General features: G+C 44.9%; 1 protein-coding gene across 10 annotated transcripts in view; it reads left to right on the top strand.

Annotated features, from left to right (window-relative positions):
* TENM2 (teneurin transmembrane protein 2) overlaps positions 1 to 22,701 on the top strand; it is a 979,180-nt gene that overhangs the window by 667,792 nt on the left and 288,687 nt on the right. For 2 of the 10 annotated variants that reach the window (XM_062189665.1, XM_062189666.1), the window contains exon 3: positions 8,485 to 8,506. The exons of the other annotated variants lie outside the window; for them this stretch is intronic. In XM_062189665.1, coding sequence (XP_062045649.1) covers positions 8,485 to 8,506 — 22 coding nt within the window. The remainder of the gene's footprint in view (positions 1 to 8,484; positions 8,507 to 22,701) is intronic. 10 annotated transcript variants of the gene reach the window in all.

The following is a 22,701-nucleotide window of genomic DNA, read 5'->3' as shown; positions in this document are numbered from 1 at the left end:
GTTTGGAATTCCTTGTTGCAGAAATGCGCAGGTAATTTCAGCAGGGAGAGCACCCCGGCCCCAGCAGCCCATTTTTTTAGTAATGCAAAGCATCTCTCAGAGCAGGCAGGTGGTGCATCATATGTTCCTGGGGTGGAGGATGAGCTTCTTGCCTTTGAAAGTAATTGATTTTATAGTGAAACGTGTCAAGAGCACTGGTTTTCAAAATGGTTCTGTTCATGAGTGTTGGGAAATAATATATACCGCTAATTGCTTCAGAAATAGCCGGATTATTTAACTTTGGTGTGGACAGTGGTTGGGAGGAAGATCTTGAGCCCTTATGCCTTTCCCCTTATCTCAGATTAATAGCTGCTTTGAGACTGCGTCTACTTTTTTGCTGTTCCAGAGATGAAATCTGCATCCCCTCACTTTCATGTGTAGGGCATCAGCTGCAGCGTTCTTAGCTCAGACTCTGTGAGTGTTCTAAAGATAGCAGTGTGACATTTCTGTTTCAATAAAGCCCAAATAGTCAGCGAGATAGAAAACACCCGAGAAGAAAAAGATATGTTTGCTGATTTTACCATCGTCCCTATTGAGCTGCGGAGGTAAACCCTTCTAAGTCAGGAAACTGATTGCGGGAGGGGGCGGGGAAAGGGGCGTGGTAACTTCCGGGAGGGGTGGTCTCTTGGACAGTTAGCGATCTGCCCCTTGCTGTAATTCCATATTCGAATGTCTCAATTCAGGTTGTGAGTGGATTTAACATGCAACCTGAGGAAGCTAATTTGATGCTTCCTTTGTTTTTTCTTTCTTGTTGTCTTTTTAAAAGATTTTATTTTTTTATTGAGAGGCAGAGTTACATATAGACCAAGAGACAGAGAGAGAGGTCTTTCATCCTGTTCACTCCCAAATGGCCTCAGCATCCATAGCTGGGCTGATCTCGAAGCCGGGAGCCAGGAGCTTTTTCCCGGTCTCCCACATGGGTGCAGGGGCCTAAGAACTTGGGCCATCTTCTACTGCTATCCCAGGCCATAGCAGAGAGCTGGATTGCGAGTGGAGCAGCCGGGACGTGAACAGGCACTCACGTGGGGTGCCTGCGCTGCAGGCTTAGCGTGCTTTGCCACACAGTGCCGGCCCCTGGTTCCCTTGTTTTATGCTTTATTTTCTCCCCTGTTGTTTCTCCAAGGAGCTGAAGAAAAGGGTCTGGTTTTGAGAGTCTGTGTTTGTTCAGGGTGGAGTAAGCCAGAACCGAAGTCCATGACCAGCACTTGCTTGAACCTGCTATTAGGCCTGTTTGTTTCATCATTCATTCATTTAAACAAATGTTCATATGTGAGAGGTCTTCCAAAACTTTGTGGGAAATGAAATCAAAAGATAAGTTTATTTTGGTGATAAGATAAAAAAAAAAAAAAACCTTTGAAATCCATGCATAGTGTTTTCATAACAGTCATTTTCCACACAGTTTTAAAGACTTTCTGCCATGAAATGAACTTTTTTTTTTATTAAACTTTTATTTAATGAATATAAATTTCCAAAGTACAGCTTATGGGTCACAATGGCTTCCCCCCTCCCGTAACTACCCTCCCGCCCACAACCCTCCCCTCTCCCGCTCCCTCTCCCCTTCCATTCATGTAAGGATTCATTTTCAATTCACTTTGTATACAGAAGATCAGCTTAGCATATATTAGGTAAGGTTTTCAACATTTTGCCCATATAGCAATACAAAGTGAAAAAACTACCATTGGATTACTAATTATAGCATCAAATAGCAATGTACAGCACATTAAAGACAGAGAACCCACATGATTTTTTTTTTCGAATTAATTAACTTTCTATGCCATTTCCCCTTCAACACCAGGTTGTTATTTTTTTTTTTCATTTCCAATTCTCTTTATATACAGAAGATCACTTCAGTATATCATTAGTAAAGAGCTCATCAGTTTGTGCCCACACAGAAACGCAAAGTATAAGGATAAAGTATTACATTGTATATCTAGAGTCAGGACCTAAGCTGATCAGGTCATTGTTTCTTATAGTGTCCAATGAAATGAACTTTTTGAAGTACCCTCATACATACAACATGCATGTAGACTATCAGCATAAGACAGAAGTACACTTTGATGGATTTCTAATAAGATAAATCATAGGCCTCTTCCTCCAGGAAGGCTTCCTTCCTGCAGTTAGCCAAAGATGAGAAACTTATTTTCTGCAAGGATTCAAATAATAAATATTTTAGGATTCACTTTGTGAGCCCCGTAGGGTCTGCATCACATGTTCTTCTTCTTTAGAACCCTTCAGAAATGTACAAAACATTCTTAGCTCAGTGGTTGAATGTGGGCCATGGCTTGCCAAACCCAAAGGTAGACCGCGTGTATCTTGTTCTGTCTACCACCCTTTGCTGCCTCTGTACTGGACTGAAAAGAGCTGAAGTCTGAAGTCCTGGAAAAGGGGGTTTTCATCTTTGGAGCCGCAGCCTAAGACCTCCAAGTGCTCACTTTGTAAATGTAGTGTGATGCCTCCCTTCCAGCTGGGAAAACAAGGCCGTGTGCAAAACCCAGTGAAGTAACCATTCAGAAACCAGTGAGCTTTCTTACAGGCCCCCTGCAACTTTGGCTTTCTGGACTATCATCCCAAGTTAAGAAATAAGGTTAAAAATTCCCACTTATGGATCTGATATCATGGCAGAGTGGGGTAAGCCACTGCCTGCCACACCAGCATCCCATAGCAGAAAGCCATTTTGAGTCCTGGCTGCTCCACTTTCCGTCTGGCTCCCTGCAGATGTGCCTAGGAGGTAGAGATGATGACCCATTTGGGTCTCTGCCACCTACAAGGAAGACCTGCATGGAGCTCCTAGCTCCTGGCTTTAGCCTTGCCCAGACCTGGCTGTTGAGGCCATTTGGGCAATGAACCAACAGGTGAAAAATCTATCTCTTTCTCTTTCTCTCTCTTGCTCTTTCAAATACATAAAATATATTTGATATATTTGAATATATATATATTTTTAAAATCCCAATTAAGTGTTCAGACAGCTTTTAGAAGCCATGTGGTTTTTAGTAACTTTAATATGTTTTAGACAAGAGTGTCAGAGACAGGCAGCAGGACGGGGAGGGACATGTAAAAGAGCAAACAGCAGCCCCCATAGCAGCCGCGAGACTGACAGCCTGACCTGCAGAAAGGAGACGAAGGAAATCAGAAGGAGATACATAGCTGTATGACTGCATGGTGCAATTAGGTTTGCTCTTAATAGGTTTTCAGACATCAATTAAATGTTGAATTATGCTCATTATGCCCTCTTTTAAAATGCAGCCAAATTTAGCTTCCAGTTTTGAATTATTCTATCTCCACGGCGTGGTTAAAATAAAAATATTGAGCACTTGCATCCAGTAAAATTTTGATTACCTGAAAAGTTTACTCATTTGGATCACCACAGTAGTAAATATTGTGTGACCCAGGATTGTACAGTGTGAAGAGCCAGGGCTGTCCTATGGCCTTGGCTGATTGTCACTGCCTAGCTCAAACGTTCTTTTACCTCTCTAAAGCTCAGTCTCCCAATCTCTATAATGGATACTTCCCTGCCCCTCACCCAGGGTCATTGTGATTATTAAGTGACATTGTCTATGTTTTCTTTTTTTTTTTTAATAGATTTATTTATTTGAGAGGCAGAATTGTAGGCAGAGAGGGAGAAACAGAGAGAGAGGTCTTCCATCCACTGGTTCACTCCCCAATTGGCTGCAATGGCTGGAGCTGCACCGGTCCAAAGCCAGGAACCAGCAGCTTCTTCCGGGTCTCCCACGCGGTGCAGGGGCCCAAGGACTTGGCCTTCTGCTCCTGCTTTCCCAGGCCATTAGCAGAGAGCTGGATCAGAAGAGGAGCAAGAGGACATGAATCTGCACCCATGTAGGGTGCCAGTACCTCAGGCAGAGGCTTACCCGGCACCAGAGCGCTGGCCCCAGTCTATGTTAAATTCTTAACACAGAATCTTGCCAATCGAAAGTGATCCCAAAAAGCCCCCTATTATTATAATTATTACTATCATCAGTATTGTTCATGAATAAGTGTGGTAGTGAACTTGACACACACAGACTAATCATGGAGATTACAGAAAACTGGAAACATGGTGAAGACTTCAGAGAATGCACCTTAAAGGAGGCGCTACTTGATCTGGAATCGTCAGATCAGTTCTAAAAAATCACATTAAACTAGGCCTAATTCCACCTGAACGCATCTGAGTATTATCCCTCTGCTACTGTATTTGGTTAGATCGTGAAAGGCTTTTTTCTAGAAGCAAATGTCCCCGCATAAGATTACATCAAATCCCACCATAAACATCTCAGGGCTTTGCATTTTTAGTACACTACCACATTAATTGTTTCAGTCCTACACTATGGGAAAAAAGAGGGGGCGTGAAAATCAGGTAGAATGTTGGAATCGTACTCAATCCAGAAAATCAGAATTCCTGCCCCCTAGAAGGGGGAAGGGGCCAGTTTCGTCTCTTCCAGTTTCCTTTACAGTCGTTTGGGCTTCAAACCCTACCTCACGTTATGACCAAAATATAACCTGCTGGGAGTGTAGACATGCCACATTTGTTGTCACCTTTAAAGGCACAGACCTGAATAGGGCTGTTTCCCCTTGGAAAACAAGTCCTGATGACAACGAGCCACTGATGTAACACAGAGAAAGGGCTGCTCCAGAGCAGGAAATTGGAACGAGGGAGTTTGACTGGCGCAACGAGACATGCCAAGAGCCTTTGGGTATTAACCAGACTGGCAGCGTGATCCCTGGGAGGGAAGACAAAGATAGCACCCGCCTGTCTGGCTCAGGACTTGCTTGCCTTTCTCACGTCTTCCTGGCCTCCGTGAGGTTTTCTTGGCTCAGGACTGGGGTGCCTTGCCTGTACAGCGGCAGCTTCCCAGGGCCTGGTGTGTGTGCGCTCAGCATCGCAGTCAGCTACCAAGAACTGTTGCACCGGAGAAGGCTTAGCTTAATGCACGGGCTCCAGGACAGTGGTGCTGGCGGCACTGCCCTTGGCTTGTCCAGGTAGGAGAATGATGGTTTTTATTGACTTTCTTTGAAGCAAAGGGAAGGGGTGGGAAACAGCCGAACAATAGATGACATTTTAGTTGCATCCTCATGAGTGGTTGTGGGAAGGTGAGAACGTCTAAGCGACAAGGACAAAGCCAGGGAAGGCAAGAGGAGTTGAGATGTGCACTGCTCTCCAAGCTCTGCATACAGAGAGAGAAACACAGGAGCTGAGAACAGCCGTTGGTACAGCAGAGCATCCGGAGTTTTTTGTCAGTGCCTGTGGTATCCTCATTAGGATTCTCATACTTCTCACATTTCGCCCTGGTCCCTCTTCCGGGAACAAGCCGTAAGTCCCAGTTGTGACCTCAGGCAGTGTCATTTTTCTGTACAAGCTCTTTCCTTTCTGCCTGTTCCCAGTCCCAGCATCTAGAAGCCTCCAGGGCTCTTCTGGACAGGAATGATGTAGGTCACAGGTGTCGGAGCAGTGCAGACAGCCATGCTAATGATGCCACACCTGTTCCCCAGGTTAAGCCATTGCTATTGGAAACAGTGATCCCATACGCAGTTATTGCTGTCTGCCTCCCACCACCCCCACCCCCAGCATGTAACAGACCCTGGACATGAAGCTAAAGAGGGTAAGAAGAGAAAAGAAAGAGTGACAGGTGGGAATATAGGTCTGTACATGGTGCATGGAGGTGCTGAAGGAGAGAAGTCCCTTTCACCTGTAGGGAAAGAGAGTGGCCAGGAAAGTGTTCCAAGGGGATCCAAGGCGTCCAGGATGGGGAAGTGTTTGCTAGTTGATGGCATTCCAGGCCCATGGACTAGGACAGACTAAGTCATTTTCAATGATTACATCAACGGCCAGCACTATAGCCAGCATTCTGCACATTCCTAAAGGTGTTTTTGCAATAAATCCATGGCAACATGCAGAGCCGCACCGTCACATTCAACAGAACGGGGGTGATTGTCTGCACTTCTGCCAGCTTGTCTTCTTCATCCCTGCCCTGAACTGGGAGAGCTCTTTGAGTTTATGCTGGAATGATTTTTGCATTCTTCTCTCTCTTAGCATTTTGCACATTTCCCCTCCCAGAATTGACCCCTTCTACTGTTGGAAATTTCCTGAGACAAACAGAAGTTTCTTTTCCTGGATGGCAATTTCCGTTCTTGAGAAATTGCCTCGTATACACTCAGGATGTGCAGCAGGTTGCGAGGCTCTGTAATTTGTTCCCCCATCAACTAATAATCTTATTGTGATGAATAATGCAGCGCTGTTCATGTTTCTGCGAGGTTGTGATCGTGCCGAGTGTCAGTGGCAAAGCCCACAACTTTGGCAGCGAAGTCCTCACCTTGTGGCTTCTCAGACAGCTGGCCGTAGATCCATGAGCTTTAGCAAGCAATATTTAAATGAATTCAAATGCAAAAGCTTTATTAGTGGTGTGCCAGGCGGACTTTTTGTGCAGATGTTGGCCCTGGCTTGCTTTGTCCCCCCAGCGTTGTGTCAGGTCCTTTTCTTATTTCCAAGGACACAACTAAGATGTTGGAAACAGATTTTCAAGTTTTCAGGTTGTTTTGCTTCCTTGTTTTTCAGAGACTCACCCCCACTTCTCTGAAATTGGATCCTGCGCTGAAGCAAATATTTTTTCCCCATAGATCCAAATAATTCTGCCCTGTTCTTTACATTCGTCATGATGTTAAGTTTTTACTGCTTCATGTTTCCTTTTAAATTAAAGCACAGTAAAATTGGCTTTACTGCATATGACCATTGGTGAATTTCAACACATTCTAGATTTCTGTAGCCACCACGACTGTATGGTCCTGCAGGAAACAGCTTTATCACCTCACAAACCTCCCGTGCGGCCCTTTTGAAGGCACTCAACCCCCAGCCGCCACCCCAGTAGTCACTGATCTGTCACGATAGTTTCGTCTCCTTGAGAATGTCATAGAAATGGAATTATACAGTGTGTGACCTTTGGAAACTGATTTCTTTCATCAGCAAGGTGTTTTGAAAGGAACTCAAGTGGCTGTTGGTATCCATCATCTATTCCTTTTTAAGAACTTATTTTTAGTTAACAAAATCATATGTGTATATGGTACACACCATGATGTGTATATCCAGTGTGGAATGCCTGCAGCAAGCTAATTAATGTGCCCATTTCCTCACCTACTTATTATTGTTTTGTGGTGAGGACATTGGAGATCGACTCTCAGCCATTTTCAAGTGTACAGTCCGTTGTAGTTAACTCATGTCTTCTCTTTTCTTAGCCCAGTGGACTCCATGGTATGGATTACTCCATTTATTTATGCATTAATTTGCCAAAGGTCCACTGATTGTCCAGTTCTTAATGATTATGAGTAGAGTTGCCATAGATTTCCAACTGCAGGTTTTGGGGTGAATAGAAATTTTCATTTCTCTCGGAAGTACCTAAGATTCAGTTTATGAAGTAATGTCGTATCACATAGTAGCAAATGCCAGCTCTTTTCCAGAGGGGCTGTGTCATTCTCCATCCCCATCAGCATTACTTGAAAGCCTTCACATGATATTTCGATGAGCTTTCATGTCTGTCAAAAGTAAAATGTGTATTTCTGGCATGATACTCTTTTTTTGTTAAGGGCTACTTATGGTTAATTTCGTTAGTCATTTATGTTTTCATTCCCTTATGCAGCAACCCTTATATCATCTGTCAGTTAACCCTTTGTTAAAAAAGAAACATCCAATATAATTGTCAGCTATTTCAATTCTGTTTAGTTTCTTCTTTGTGTCTGACTGCATGTGTTTTAATTAGAAACAAGTGTAAATGGTGGTTATTTGTACTTGGGCCATCATCAACTGCCCCCAGGCATATTAGTAGGGAGCTGGATCAGAAGCAGAGCAGCTGGGACTCAGGCATGTGGGATGTCATCATCCTAAGCTTCAGCTTAAGCCGCTGCAAATGATGGATGTGTGTGTGGTCCGTGAAATGTGTGTAGTGCTGCTCCGAGTGCTGGAGCCTGCAGGTGACAGGGATCAGACACCTGCAGGGACACCAGGTGGTGAGACCTCCCTGTGTCCTCCACTTCCATTTTTGCTTACTGGGTCTATATGTCTTATTCAGTTTTGTGCAAAGAGAACCAAGAAAATCCTGGGGATCCTCTTTCTCCTAGCATAGACTCTCTCAGCAGTTCAGAATCCGGGGCAGGAATTCCAAGTATGAACCTGGCAAAGAGAGCAGTATCGCACACGTATTCTGTATGCATAATTGAGGACTCCAATTCGCCATGCTCTATTATCTAGAATTAAACATCAAAGACAGTTGATAAATACCACATTCAGTTGAAAACACAAATGAATCAAAATGTTATAGTTTCTCTCCACAGGTAATAATTAACATTCTTGTGAATTTCTCCGTGCGCTGTGGAGCATCCTTTGAATGGTATTCTAGCAAAATCTTTGTACGTTGAGGTGTGTGTGGATGTGGACCAGGCAGAATACTGACTTAACCTTGCGAGAGAAGCCTGGGGTGGGGAGGGGGTGGGTGCACACATGTAGTTTGATGATGTGCATACATGAACATTTTTCACAGCAGTACGTCATGTGGCCCTTAGAAAATTTTCATCAGGGAGCTAAATTGTGAATCAAAATATACATGGAAAAGTGAAGCATTTTGGTAGTTAACAAGAAGAGAAAAAAGAATTAAGGTGGACTCTGTCCCTCCAAAAACTGTCCCTCCCATGTGAGTGCTGCCTGGTTGATTGCCTAGTAAGTGAACATGTGGAGGCACATGTGATGGCTTGCTGTGAGCAAAGGTAGTTCATGTGTCATGCTTCCTGCATCAAGAATTTATCCGGAGAGAAAGCAGAAGAAATCTTGTGGAGAGAACTGTCTCTTCTTTGGGTTTCTCTCAGAGACCACAAAAGCATGTGACGTTACAAGGCTCTGTACAGAGAGGAGTAGAAGCCCATAAAATGAGAACTCTCCCTGGTTATATGCCGTGTGTATATCAGAGAGGCTTTCAGGACATCAAGACAGTGTGGGCCAGCTTTGACCACATTATGTCTCATAGTGAGGTCCAGTGTTAGACCCAGAACAAAGCAACCCTGACACATATGCCTCTTTATACTCTCAACACCCATGATGGGGGAAGCCATTGGATTTTGTCCATTCTGGCCTGGAAAGGTTTCCTGAAGGAGATAGACATCCACAGGATTTGCTTATGATTTCCAAACTATTAGCAGCATCCAGTTGCTTTTTGCTTCTGGTTTTGTTTTGTTTTATTTTTTTACTTGAAAGAGACCAAGAGATATCTTCCACTTCTCTTGTTCATACCCCCAATGCCTACAAGAGCCCAAGTAGAGCTAAGCCCGAATCAGGATTCCCAAACTCAGTCTGGGTCTTCCACCTGTGTGGCAGGGACCCAAGGACTTGATCCATCACCTGCTGCCTCCCTGGCTCTGCTTAAACAGGAAGCTGGGATCAGCAGAGCCAAGACTAGAACCCAGGCAGTTTGGTAGAGGATGTAGGTTTCCCAAGCATAAAGCACAGCATCAGGTGAGTCAGGGGCCTTCCGCACAGTTGATTCATGATGGAAAGGGAACATTTTTAGGTGGCAGCAAGAGCCACAGGAGACCCAGTTAGTCAGAGTTTGGAAGTGCAGTGTGTCTATTCCCACTTGGGGTGAATGGGAGGCCTCTGCCCTCCTTCGTTCCACAGGGATTTCAGCTTGTAAAGCATTTGTTGTCATGTTTTGGTTGCTGTGGGAAGAGAAAAAATTGCTACAGTTTGCGTGAGACAGAGCTATGTTTTGGAAGGAAGGCCTATAAAAAAATTTTTTTTGAGCTTTGGTCGAGATCGAGCTTCTGAGCTTTGTCTCAAGTGGTAACATGCAATGCGCTTTTGAAATATTTTCATTTCTGTTGGAAATTGGAACATCCTTTCAACTCTTTTGCTCTTGCTGTGCTTGTCAATGTAAAATTAACTAACTAGCTAATGAATTAATTCAGCAACCATGTAGTAAGTCGGTCCAGTGTTGCGGAGACCAGGGGTTCAGCAGCAAACAAAGTAGCATCTTTGCCCTCAAGGTGCTTACTTTCTAGTGCAGAAAGATGATGTTAAAAAAATGGATGCCTGGCCAGCGCCGTGGCTTAACAGGCTAATCCTCCGCCTTGTGGCGCCGGCACACCAGGTTCTAGTCCCGGTTGGGGCGCTGGATTCTAGCCCGGTTGCCCCTCTTCCAGGCCAGCTCTCTGCTGTGGCCCGGGAAGGCAATGGAGAATGGCCCAAGTCCTTGGGCCCTGCACCCACATGGGAGACCAGGAGAAGCACCTGGCTCCTGGCTTCGGATCAGCGAGATGCGCCGGCCGCAGCGGCCATTGGAGGGTGAACCAACGGCAAAAGGAAGACCTTTCTCTCTGTCTCTCTCTCTCACTATCCACTCTGCCTGTCAAAAAAAAAAAAAAAAATGGATGCCTGGGGCCCACCTGCGGCGCCGGCACCCCGGGTTCTGGTCCCGGTTGGGGCACCGGATTCTGTCCCAGTTGCTCCTTGTCCAGTCCAGCTCTCTGCTGTGGCCCGGGAAGGCAGTGGAGGATGGCCCAAGTGCTTGGGCCCTGCACCCACATGGGAGACCAGGAGGAAGCACCTGGCTCCTGGCTTCAGATCGACACAGCGCGCCGGCTGTAGTGGCCATTTCGGGGATGAACCAATGGAAGGAAGACCTTTCTCTCTGTCTCTCTCTCTCTCACTGTCTAACTCTGCCTGTCAAAAAAATTTTTTTAAATAAAAATAAAAATAAATGGATGCCTGGGGCTGGAGCTGATGCTGTGGCTTCACAGGTAAGGCTGCTGCTTGCAGCACCGGCTCGGGTCCTGGCTTCTCCACTTCCAATCCAGCTCTCTGCTATGGCCTGGGAAAGTAGTGGAAGATGGCCCAAGTCCTTGGGCCCCCACACCCACATAGGAGACCTGGAAGAAGCTCCTGGCTCTGACTTCGGATCAGTGCAGCTCCTGCTGTTGCAGCCATCTAGGGAGTGAACCATCGGATGGAAGACCTCTCTCTCTCTCTCTCTCTCTGCCTCTGCCTCTGCCTCTCTGTAACTCTGCCTTTCAAATAAATAAATAAATCTTAAAAATAAAAAGTGGATGCCAGTGTGTACTTGAGAGAAAAAGGAAGCAGTGTAAGGAAGATAACCCTGCTGAGGGTGTCCTGGAAGTTGGGACTCAAAAGCTGCCATTTGAGCTGAGACCTTGGGGCATTGAAGGCGTCAGTGCCTCAATTATCTGTACCACCAGGCCAAGGACACGGCAAGTCCAAAAGGCCTGGGCAGAATCCTGCTTGGCTGCTTCCCAGGTCAGGTGGAAGCCAGGCAGGATCCCCATCAGGGCCTTCCTTATGTACTTCAGTGTTTTCTTTGAGAACTGGGCTTGAAGCTCAGTGCACGAGATAAAGCTGAGCTGATTCTCTGGGCAATCCCTGCACCTGTCCCAGATTTCAATTGCTTTTGTTCTTGTTTCACCCTCTGCCTGAAACATTGTTCCCCAGGCACTGGAGGGGCTGTCTCCTTATTTCCTTCAGGTCTCTGATCAAGTATCGTCTTATCAGGAAACCTTCCCAGACCAAACTATTAAAGTGTCAGTTAGGCAGTGTTAGCAATGGAAATTATTTTCTCCACCAAATCTGATTATTTCATGTGAGAGATGACTCCCTCTCTACATTATGGGATTAAGAATGACACCATTGGAGCTGATAAATACTGGAACATTTCAGTAACCCAAGAATCCCTGAGAAACAAATGGCTAATTCATGGCTTAAACCATCTAGCTGTGATGAGCAGCTGAGGACCTCACTGAGCTGTTCCGCAACGAGTGGCAAGGACAGAGCAAGCTGCGTGGCTCACAGGTGAGCCAGAGAGACCTAGAAGTCTTGGTTTTACCATGGAGGTAAGGGGATGATGCTTAACAGGGCCACCAGCCCTCCGGGGAACTGTGGCCTGCCTTAGGCAGATTTCCCTTGGGATTAAGCAAATTTACCAAAGGGAAAAAGCAACCACAGTCCTTTTAGTTTGTCCAACATTAAATGGTTGTATGTTAGTGTCTTTAAGCTGCAGATGTGAAAAATTAGCACACTGAGAACTGTGCTCTGCTGTAAGACCTTCAACTACTACAACTTGTTAGTAAAAAAAAAAAAAAAAAAAACTCCTTTATTTTTAGTGGTGCTATTTACTTTAGGAATACCTAGCAACAGAAGGTCTTTCACATTATTGAAATAGTAAACCTTTACTTTTTATTTAATTATAAGACTTATTTATTTGAAAGGCAGAGTTACAAAGAGGCAGAGAGAGAGAGAGAGGTCTTTCATCTGCTGATTTCACTCCCCAGATGGCCACAGTGGCCGAAACTGCGCTGATCCAAAGCCAGGATCCAGGAGCTTCTTCCAGGTCTCCTACATGAGTGCAGGGGCCCAAGGACTTGGGCCATCTTCCATTTCTTTCCCAGGCCATAGCAGAGAGCTGGATCAGAAGTGGAGCAGCTGGGACTCGAACCTGTGCTCATATGGGATACCAGTGCTGCAGGCAGTGGCTTTACCCACCACACTACAGCACCAGCCCCGAAATAGTAAGCTTTGGATGACAGAGTCTGTGTCACTTCTCTTTCTACCACTTTGAAAAATAATTAACCAGTTCAGGTGAAATAAATATTATGTCCTGAGTGCTTCCTACTTGTAATATCTTTTCTGATCCCTTTAAACATATTATCTCATTTAACTCTCTTTACCAAGTCAGAACTTGTGTTAGCCACCTTTTATGGATGAGAAAGTAGAGGTTTGCAGAGAGGTTAATGAACCTTAAAACTCTGATTGTCTAACTCCAGCAGTCACCCAGCAGAAGCTGGAGAGATGATTGTCTACAGACCTAAGGAAGCCCTGGAAGTGGTACCAGGGGCTCTAGCTAGGAAGAAGTCCATTTCTCCAGTGGAACACAGTGGGAGCTAGTGATTCTCAGAGAGCTGACTCCCACTTGTGCCACCAACCTGAGACCTATGGTGCCCACTGGCCCCCAAGCATTGGTCCTAGTGGTTTGCCTTCTGGGGCTCTGCAGGATAGAGAAGGGAGGTTTCTTGTCTTTCTCTGCTCAACAGCCAGTTCTTCTGTGCATTGTCCATGCTACATAATCAGACTCACAGGTTCTGAGAGGTCTGATCTACTTTATTTGGGAAATGAAGACAACTTGAAGAGACAGCAATAAACAGTGATAAACAAAATCTAACAAGTGCTGTTTCTGACAGTGCTAGGTAGTGGGCACTCTTTCAGGAAGCTTGTGGGGATTCGATTTGATGTGTTTGGGTGATTATGTGCATGTGTGTGTGTATGTGTGTGTGTTCTGGAAATAGATACCCCACACACCCCATTGTGTAGCTGTCACTCGACATGAAACCAGGTGCAGTTTGAGGTCTGACATTCAGCCGACTGCTGTTTATATAGTATGGAGAAACTTTTGTTCCCTTGCCCTATAAGGCATGTACCAAGAGAGATTTTAGGAAAAGGTCACCCAGATAGTAAATAATTCTGCTGAGCTTTGAAGTGAAAATGCTCTAGGCACCTTTATCCCATCCTTGCCATTTAGCTGGTCTGCTTCAGTCATTCCTGCTATTAATGAATGGTGACGATCACAGTCGGTCCCCATCGTTCTGATCGTCAGAGAGCTGCATTATGAAGTCAGAATCACATTTTATCTTTATGTTGGTGCCCTTCCTGTGTTCAGGGGAAAGCATTGTGAATATCTCAAAGGAAAAAAAAAAAAAGAATGAAAGACACCCCAAGGAAAATCCAGTTAAAGGGCTAAGAAAGACATCTCAATGGAGAAGAATTCTACTGTGAGGAGTTTCTTATCACTCCCAACCTCCACAAAAAAAAGTCTGGTCTTTGTAAAACATATTATCTTTCATGGATAGGGAAATATCCAAATTTTGCCCAGCCTATTTTACAATAAGACCTTGAAAATCTGTGTGATGAGCTGGAATGAGAGGAGTTTAAATTTTTGATGCAATTCTCTGCTTGGGAAAGTGATAATGCAGCTCAAATAACAGGGAGAGTATTTTCTGCCACGGTGCAACAATCAACATAACGTCTGGGCATATTAATAATTTCACTCCTAAACTTCTCGACAGGGAGCTCATGGGTCTTAATAGTATTGTCAAGATCCTTAGGGCAATTGAAAAGCCCAGAATCATTACTTTCTACTGATAGGCTTTCACCTCCCAGAGGATACCAAAATACCTAGGGTAATGTAGATTTATTGAAATGCTCAGATAGGCACTGCTCGGACAGACGTACCTGTGCAATAAAATCTCCTCTTTAGAAGAGTTCTTCTCAAGTATTTCAAGTAGTCTTTTTTTCTCTTTGTCACTTGGAAAGTAGCTAATGGAGTTGACATTGATCTCAAGGAATACTCTGCTGGTGATTTGGGAAAGCAGAGAGTGAGTAGAGGAGCCTAGTAAAATGAGGTGGGAGCTATGATTGAAAGCCCTGTCTGACCCACCCTGCATGAGAACATACCCTGTTTGGGTTGCAAGGTCCCAAACCCCCAATCACTGTAAGTGCAGGGCCCAAGGGCAGTTACTGATTGCTCAATTCAGGAGTCCCCCTCAACCTGCCGCTTCCCCACAGGAGTGGCTCCCCGTGCACTGGCCCCCTTCTGGAATTATAGCCATGCTTGAACCACTAGAACAAACTGCAGGCTTCCCCAAGTGCACACTTGGCTCTCCAGCGGCCCTCCCTTCTCAATCCCCATCTGGAAGTTCTGCACAGCAGCGGTGTCCCCACAGGAAAAGCATCCATGGCAAACCTGCTTTGGTTTTCCTGGGAAAGATACATGTAGTGATACAAAGTGGAGGGACCTCACTGTGACTCTACAGCAGACAAAGACCTGGGTTATAAAAAACAGAGGGAGTCATCATTTCTGTGAAATGTCCAGAAGAGACGAATTGCTGAAAAGCGAAAGGAGATTAGCATTTGCCAGAGCCTGGGGGTGGAGGGAGAAAGGAGAGGGGTAGCTAATGGGTGAGGTCTTGCCTTTGGGGTGATGAAGATAATGCAGTACTAGGTAGCAGTGATGGTGGCACGTTTTGGTGATTATACTAAGGAACACTGAAATGTAATTTTTTAAAAAAGCTGGGTCTTATTATAAGTCAATAAAGCTATTATTTAAAGAAAAAAAGAGCCAGAAATAAACAACTTAAAAATAAAGGCAGAGAAGTTCAAACTCTCTCTCCCTTGTATCTGGCTGACTCCCTGTTAAAGGACCCTCAGTAAGAATTAGGGGAAATGAAGGGGAACCCATCACTGATCTCAGCAGTCACCAGGACCACTCAAAAGACAGAATTTGGCAGTGATCCCTCTCCACGGAGACTCTCAAATGTCACCCCCTGGGACCTGAGTTATTCTTTAATTCATTTACTCATTCATTCATTCATTCTCTACCAGTTCTACACAAGGCCCTGTCATCTTGTACTGAAGATGTGAAAACACAAGAGACAGGCTTTCCACTGGAGGGACTGGTCTACTGGAGAACACAGAAGAGCCCCAAAATATTACATAACCATAGGCCCACAGATAGCAAAGAGATGTCTGCAACGTGCAGAGGGAGTACCGCGAGACACGCAGAGAGAGCACACAGTTCAGGGTGAAGTTCACGTGTGTCATTTAACCTCCCAGTGCCTCCGGTTCCTCTTCTTTAAAAGGGAGAGCAGCACCTCCTTTGAAGGTTGCTCTAAGTTTTGAATAAAATTAAATGTGCAGAGTGCCTGTCCCACAGCTGATTCTTGTCGAACAGCATTGTTGTTGGTAGATCTAAGATGTCCCTCCAAACCCTGTTCTTCTCTGAGTGTGGGGAGAGGTGATGAAACTTGGGTTGCTAAGCCTACAGATGATTGTTCCTTATGATTGTGATTCCCAGGCTTCTGCCATGTGCTGTTGGGGGGTGTGTGTGTGTGTGTCATTGCCAGTACACTAGGAGTGCTTTTTCTCTGAGATCCCATATTCTGGGGAAAGCAAGAGCACTACAAAGCATTCCTTAGGAGTAGCACAGAGCTTTCCTCCTCTGGTCCTCTGTTCAGCCTAAGTGGGACCCTTCCATCAAGGACAGGCCCCTGAGGCAAGGCAGGCGTGTGCCACCCTCTCTGCAGAAAGGAGCCAGCCAGGGCTGGAGCTGAGCTCTGGGAGGTCAGAAAGAGGGTATCACCTGGCTCCCTCGTTCATCCTTCATCCTTCTTCCTTCTTTCCTTGCCTCTGCTCTGGAATGTGGAGAAAAGCCGTGGCTAATACTTGCTGCAGTAGTGACCCAGTCTGAGAAATACTGCAGAGAGGTCACCTGCCCTGGGGAGTCAAGTATCTGGAATGGATCAGGAGCAGTGTGAAAGTGCATTCTTTCAGAGACAAGTCATTCAGTAGACATTAAGGCAAGCAAGGAAGGAGAAAGTTGAAAGTCCAAGGTGCCCAGCACTTACAGATAAATGAGAACTTCTATTTCAAACAGCCGGGGAGGCTGGATTTGGACCTGATCCCTCCATCACTGGGTCAGTAGCCATGCATCTCTGCTTCAAGTGGGACAGGAAAGGAGCTAGGACAGAATGTGCCCGTGGTTCTTCCCCTTCATGAATCTGATTGTCACTCCGACCCCAAGGCACCAGATGTAGTAACTGGGATGCAACCCAGAGGGAGAGGTTGGAGGAAAGCCTTTGGGGAAGGCATAAAAAGGGATGGCACTGCGATTTGCCTGATCTGGCCTATTTCTCCCGACTGAGACAGTATTGTGGGTCTGCAGAGAGCCCTGACACGCATGGCTCCCTCCAACTTCTCACAAATTTGATTCAACCATTAAAACAAATGTGAAAAAAAAAAAAAAAAAAAGGATCAAGCTGGCTTTCCTCTGGGTTTGCTAGGGATATATCAGCCAAGATGGAGTCTTAATTCTCCATTCCAGTGTGAGTGTGCCCTTGTCTTCCCTGCTTATGGCTGGGAGAAGACAAGACTCCTGGGCTCGGATATCAGTTCTTCCACTTACTGAGCTATGTGACCATTCATGCCTTGTTTAACCTCTCTGTGCCTCACTTGCTGGATCTGTAAAATGGGAATGATAGTAAACTCTCTCACATGAGTAGGAGGAAATACATTGAAGTGATGTGTGTATGGCTCTTAGCAAAGTACAGGATATAAAGAGAGAAGTTAGCCATGGTCAATATTAATATTTTATTGTCATTCACATTAACTGTGTTGTTTGTGGGATTGGACCATCTCTGAATCCCGTGTTTCATTTTTATGATTGCTTAGATGCTCTTGAGATTGCCTATGTTGTCCCGAGCCAAGTTACTCAACCACTCATCACTCTGCCCTTCTGCGAGCTGAGTGTGGAGGTGGAGGGGTTTAACGTTGGTGAAGTTGCCTCCAGTGTTCATTTGATATCTCTTTCTATGAGCTGCATTGTTAAGGAACTGGGAAACAATGGGGCCTGCAGCACCCAGGAGCCGCTCATTTTCTTCACAGAGCTGTAGTTACTATGACTACTATTCCTATTATCATCCTATTAATTATACCAGGTAACAAAAGATCATGGTAATACTTACTAATAGCTTGCTGTGTACCAAGAATTGTGCCGAGCTCCTTATAATAAAATTTCATTTGATTTTCTTAGCAAGTGTATGTGAGAAAATGACTGTGCCCATTTGACGGATGGAGAAATAGAATTGCTAAAAACTAGGTAGCTTCCCAGTGGTCACATATCTCAGAAGTAGCCATGCAGGGATTCCAAGTTAAGTACCAGCGCCGCCATCTGCAACAGACTCTTCCCCTCTGAATTCTAACCTGGGGCTGTTCTTGAAAATCCTCACCCCAGTTCCTTCTGGCTCCCATTCAAACTCAGATTTGAACAAAGCATTTCGGTGCCAGTTTTCGTCAACCATACACTCCAAAGCTTCTACCAACCCCATCTCCACTTCCTGCATCTTCAAATTGTTGTCAAGATATAACTTGCCTCAACCAGGTGGCTGAGGGGGAGGAGAAGGCAGTGAGTTTGTGGTTAATGCATCATCTTGGGTCTGAGGGGTATGGAGTTTTGAAAGGCTAACAATTGGCATCCCATTTTTAGAAATGAGTGATGCAGCACGTACACAAGCCCCTGCTTTTCTTTTTTCTTTTGTCCATTTTGTCATCAGTTTTAATCATAGACCATAGAGCAAAACAAGGCTGCTTACTGTGGGGGTGCCCTCCCACCTTCCCCTACCCCCACCTTTGGCAAGAATAGACCCAACCTAAATGCTGCCTGCCCTCCAGCCCTTTATTTAGGCCGAGTGAGTGCAATAACAATAGCCAGTTATTAACCCTTTACTTCCTTCCCTCCCCCAAAGTTCTCCCTTCCTTTGTTATTTCAAATGTGGGTATTGGTTGTTTCCACATCAGTTTAAACTGCTCTACTGTAGCCAGCACAAGAGTTGATAACCCAAGGTTTTGCACTGGCCACATCTGCGTTGAAATTGGTACTGTTAGACAACAGAAAAGCATTGCTTTCTTCTTCAGGCTCCACTGTCAACCAACAGGCATTTAGGAAGGGTGAAATGTGAGAATGGTTTCCCAGACAGCATCAACACATGACAGCTTTCCCACAGATGCAGAAACCTAGGCCAGTCTTTGCATAGCAGGACAAACAGTGCCACTCAGCAATTATTAATTAAATATACTCAATGCACCTTCTGTATAAATTCACTTATGTTTCTAGGAGGCTTGCCGTAGCTTTTAGTAAAGAGTCAATAAATTAGTTCCTTCTTCTTAGAACTAAAAGCCGTGCAGTACCTAAAAATAAACTCCAGGTTCTCCACTCAGGGCAAATCGGGTGCATTCTAACAGGTAGCAAGGAGACGTTAATGTCGGTTGCCTTTTGCCTACTAGTAGCATGCTTACTAGGTTGATGATACTGTATAAGCATTTATGTTACCTCGTTGTTTGTGGTGACATTGCACTATCATGTGATTTCATTGCTGTGTAATAGACAAGCCAGTAATAATATGTGCATTAATTAAACCTAATAATTGTGTGAAACTTAGAGTGGGCTTTGGGGTTCCTTCAGCAAGCTGAATCACTCATTTCTGTTTTGTGTGGACGGAGGACACTGGCTGCTTTGGAGAAGGGCTCTTCATGAATTTTCCGTCTTGAAGAACTATAGGGCAAGTTAGCATCAGCCATTGTTGGCATTTTTGAGACAGAAAATCTAAGAAGCAAGTACATTGGATGACAGGAATAAAAACTGATAATTGCAAAAACTGTTTGAGATTATTGGTTATAGTGTCTTAGACTCATGTTACCCACACTGAATACCAGGCCACCACCAGTTAAACTAGGAGTAGAAAACATTAACAAATGTGTAGATGCATATATCTGGCCATGTTAACAAAGACAGGGTTATTAGGGTTGATGGCCCACCAGAGAAACTACCCCAAGACCTTTGGCCGTAGCCAGTTGTTGTCATGAGGGAACACAGAACCAGAAATCTGGGACAGTGCACACATCGGGACTTCCCATTTTTCCTTACAGCCAGCTTCTGTCCTAAGTGGATGATGAAGTCTGTGTTTATTTCTGCTTCGTTCCAGGCTCCTTGAGCACTGCAGTTATGTCGTGGCCATCCTTTATCCCTGAAAAGACCCAAAAAGGTTCTGTGCTCATGGTTTTGGGGAACTTTCTGGCCTTTAGGTGGCACACTTAGCCCTTTACAATTGTCTTTCCTCTCTGACTTTCTTAGCAAGCTTAGCAGGTTTTCACCATTTGGCATTTGAGTGAGCTGCGAATTCCAGAAAGGAGGTGACATGCCTGGGTTCATGCAAACAACTTCTTTAGCTAACCGCTCCTCCTAGATGTCCCCACATCACTGATGTATGTATCCCCACCACCGTATTGAAAGTGCCTTTTCCTTCTGTCTCCTGTACCTCGTTGAAAAACATGGCTGTTGGAGAGACACACAGTGAGCAAGTTCATCAGTGCCTCAGTGCAAATGAACAAGAGCAATGCGAACATCTTTGAAAACTGAGGATGCTGCATAATTTTTGTTTTGGTTGCTATTACTTATTTATTTGCAGTGAAATAACATGCGGCTTCACAGGAGGGCAGGGTGAATGGAGAATTAAGGATTATTTCATTTCCTCTTATTCTGCTTTTGCTAGCTCCTCCCCCCCACACACACCACCCCCACACTCACCCTGAGAAGCTCTAGGCGTTGTCTTCAGGGAAAATGGGAAGTGAACTTGACCACTCCACCCCTTTAAATGGAAAACTCAACATGCGTTTTATTTGGAGCTTGCAGCTTAGTGCTCCAGTGGCTGCTTCCATTCCCCCTGGGCACCATCCCTGGATCCCTTGTGCATACAAACAACCTGAGGAATTCTGCCCACACAGTTGGACAGAGAAAGGCCACACAGGCTGGAGGGGGCAGGGGAGCACAGAGGAAGTGGGGGTGGTGGCGAGGGGCCTGGTAATGCATTTAATGGATTAAAAACAAAAAAAGCAAAGCAATAGACAGGGGCCTCTTTGTACCTGGGGAAAGTGTGTGGTCTGCAGGGGTGAGGGTGCAAGGCGGAGGCAGCACGAGGTCCCATACTGGGGCTTGGGGCTGGGGAGGGTTCGTTCTCACTTGCACGCTGACTCACCCTGTCTTCCCAAGGCAAGTCTCGTAATTACCCCACTAATGGGGAATAATGACACCACTTGGAAGGCAGTTGGGAGTGGGGGAAAGGCAGGCATGAGAATTCATGAACTGTGTGAGAGGGCTAGGATAGCATCTCTGAGGAGTCATTATCACATCATCTCATCCGCTTCCCCACTCCTTTCCACTCATAGGAGACAGACAAATGCTAAATAACTATGTAATAATGCATTACTAGACAGACAACAATGCCGGAAAATATAATAGCCTGCTCCAGCGATGAAACGCCCCCAAAGATATATTCAAAATGTCACCGATGCATAATGTAAAATATGAATTAGAGGTTCATTTGGAGGACATGATTTCAAATCTACACAACTGCACAGTGGCATTTACTACCAGGTTGGAGTTTTCGTAGTCTTTTTCTGAACATTCAAAAAAAAAAAAAAAAAACCACCTTTCCCCAAGTAATTTCCATCCATCCAGAGCCCAGACATGAAAACTTCCTTCCAGGAACTGGTTTCCCCTATATTTTCCCTCCTTTCTGTTGGGCTTGCGACTCTCCAAACCTGGAATCTACTGGCAGTGTTGTCTGTCTCTCAGAGTGCTTCTCAGTCTTCCAAGGAACCCTAGCATGTAGATTACACCTTTTGGAGATGTAGCCCGGCCACATAAGGAGACAAGTAGTTGAAATTTGTGTCAAATTGCTTGTTTAAATGACTTGAGCCAACTTCTTAAAGCCAGGACAGCAGGAGCCAAGGATTTTAAAAGTTGGCAGGGGCCAAAATGACAAGGCTCAGCAGTCACCTGGTGAGCTGCCAGCCCCGACTGGAGGCTTCAGAAAATAAACTTTGTCGAAGGACACAAATGAAAAGTCATGTTTCGGCATCCATGAAAGCAAAATTACAGTCTTCCATTGCACGGGAACTGCTTTCGTTTTCATTAGACTTCAGATATTGTATGGATTGAGAATCGGTTGCCTGGAAAACCTTGCGTGGAGTTATCCTGTGGGGTGATACTTGCTACAAGGAGGTGTTTGCAGAGGGAGAGTTCAGAGTTCTCCTTTGTTCTTTTTTTTCCTGCATGGTTGGAGGATTTTGTTGTTTGAAAAATAGGATGCGATTTGGAGTCCAGGGTCAAGGTTTGAAAAGGCACACCCTGACCTTCTGCAGAAACCGGGTCTTCAGGGTTCACCTCTCCTAGGAGAGAAGTCATCAGGCTCCCGGAATGAGGCGACTCACAGGTGTACTGCACTGATTCTCATTTTCTCTCACACACACACAAACCATGGTGTGTCTATATCAGAGAGGCAAGGGTAATTCAGAAAGTTTACAGGAATTAAAAATGGAATGAAACACTGGAGTTTATTTTAGTGCCAAATAACTTTAGAAATGGATGCATCATTTTTTTTCATAATTCACATTTCCCACATAAAATGAAAAATGTACTGAAAAAAAATACTCAGCGCCAAAATAAGCTCCGACCTTCAACTGTGTTTTTCCGCGAATGCTTTGAAGTACCCTCATATTTACTCATCTGTATATGGAAACACATGCATATATATGCAAATGCATATGTACACACATGCACACAACATTTGTATACTTTGCATTAATTGTCAGTATTTTTAAAGACTGGAAAATTTTACCTCATCCAGATCTTCTGCTTTTCTAGAAAAGCTAGAATATGCCACCACCTTGAGCCCTCCCTAGTCACATGTGGCCTTGATGGCTTGGAGCCTAAGGGGGGCCGCTCTTCCCCTCTCCAGTTGCGCTCAGTCCACAAATGCAGGTGATGGTCCTTACAGGTAGCAGGGGTTTCCAAAAAAAAAGGGGATGGGAAATTGGCGGCGTCTTTTCATTCTGTTTTCTTTGAACTTTGTGAAGGCTCTTTGCATATGAAAATGTTGCTCCCTGATACAGTCTCATGATTGCTGTGAGAAAGATGAGATACCTGTGAAAGAATATGCATAGTGAGTGTGCTGGACTTGTTACCACCTTGAGTGTCAGTTACTCTCCTTGTGGTATTGAAGTGTTTCACATAGTCTCAG

The sequence above is a fragment of the Lepus europaeus genome, chromosome 4 (assembly GCF_033115175.1).
Source record: "Lepus europaeus isolate LE1 chromosome 4, mLepTim1.pri, whole genome shotgun sequence".
Lineage (NCBI taxonomy): Eukaryota > Metazoa > Chordata > Mammalia > Lagomorpha > Leporidae > Lepus > Lepus europaeus.
The sequence above is the reverse complement of the archived record's forward strand: the minus strand, read 5'-3'. Positions and strand labels throughout refer to the sequence as shown.